Source organism: Olea europaea, unplaced genomic scaffold, assembly GCF_002742605.1.
Source record: "Olea europaea var. sylvestris unplaced genomic scaffold, O_europaea_v1 scaffold37967, whole genome shotgun sequence".
Lineage (NCBI taxonomy): Eukaryota > Viridiplantae > Streptophyta > Magnoliopsida > Lamiales > Oleaceae > Olea > Olea europaea.
Window position 1 is genome coordinate 1 of NW_019257367.1, and position 1,110 is coordinate 1,110.

The 1,110-nt window shown below is 35.7% G+C and overlaps 1 protein-coding gene across 1 annotated transcript; it reads left to right on the plus strand.

The window, feature by feature from the left end:
* The first annotated feature begins 16 nt into the window (after window positions 1-16).
* On the plus strand, window positions 17-400 carry LOC111386930. Its single transcript, XM_023011433.1, has one exon. The coding sequence runs from the start codon at window positions 17-19 to the stop codon at window positions 398-400; it is 384 nt and encodes a 127-aa protein (XP_022867201.1).
* Window positions 401-1,110: the final 710 nt, after the last annotated feature.

Below are 1,110 nucleotides of genomic sequence, written 5' to 3' on the forward strand. Positions count from 1 at the left end.
GGAAATTACTCTGGTTATGTACCAGTGTTTGACGGGTGAAGGGCTGCAGAATTTGATGATGCCAGATTTGAATGATCTCGGGTTGTTGCTCGATCAGAACTTGAAGGAGATTAACAAGAGAATTGATGAGCTCCAAAAAACTACTGCTCCACCTCCTCCTCCACAGCAGGTTGCACCGCCGCTGCCACACGTACCAATAGGTAATTTGTATATGCAGGAGCAGAAATCGACGGTGGATTTAACAATGGATGCCATGCAAAGGCCACAATGGTTCACAGATTGGACGAACAATCCCAGTGACCATCAGCAAATGAATTCTTTTGGGCATGGAGATGAAATTATACTGCCATTTTGTGAGAATAATCACAATACAATGTGGTCTAATGCCTTCTTCCCTTGATGATCATCTGGAATTCAAAATATTTCCTTTTCCAAGTCTGATGATGCATTTGCACATTTTAAAGTCATAATTCTACGTGTTTTTTTATCATTAATTTCGAGACTTTTGCTTCTTGTTATATAAGTTTAACGTGAAAAACAATTTGATTTCCGATATGATTGAGCGAAATCTCCATTTAACTTGTATATTTTGCTTTTTTCTTGTTAATTTTTCGGCTTTACATTTGTCAAATCATTTTAGAATATATGGTATCCAAAAACTTCAATTTTTTGTAGCACTTGAGTTCTGATGGAGTATGCCACAACCATGTCGAATATTTTAGTGTCCGTGACACTTAGCACTTAGGTTTCCGTCCAATAAATTGTAAAAATGTGAGTCCTTGCTCTTTTGCTATTGTTCACTTGGCATTGAATTGGGAAATGGTATTGAACTTCCAAGAATCCAGAGCTACATCAAGACCTATAGTAATTATTCTTATAAGCGACCGGCATACTATTCTCATTTCTACCTATTTGCCAAAACTTTGATTCCCTATAATTTCCATGTAGTCGACTTCTTGATTTTGTCCAGTCATTAATAATTTCACTTTTTTTCTTTAATAATTGATTTATATAACACTAAGTCACGTCGAATTTTCTCATTAGGGCCAGTTTGATCTAGATACTGAGATCTCTGCATATATGAGATTTTCTTGTAAAATAATATTTATT

What these genes read in the sequence shown, in the direction of transcription:
- LOC111386930 (XM_023011433.1), top strand. Translation starts at nt 17, where the DNA reads ATGTACCAGTGTTTGACGGGTGAAGGGCTGCAGAATTTGATGATGCCA.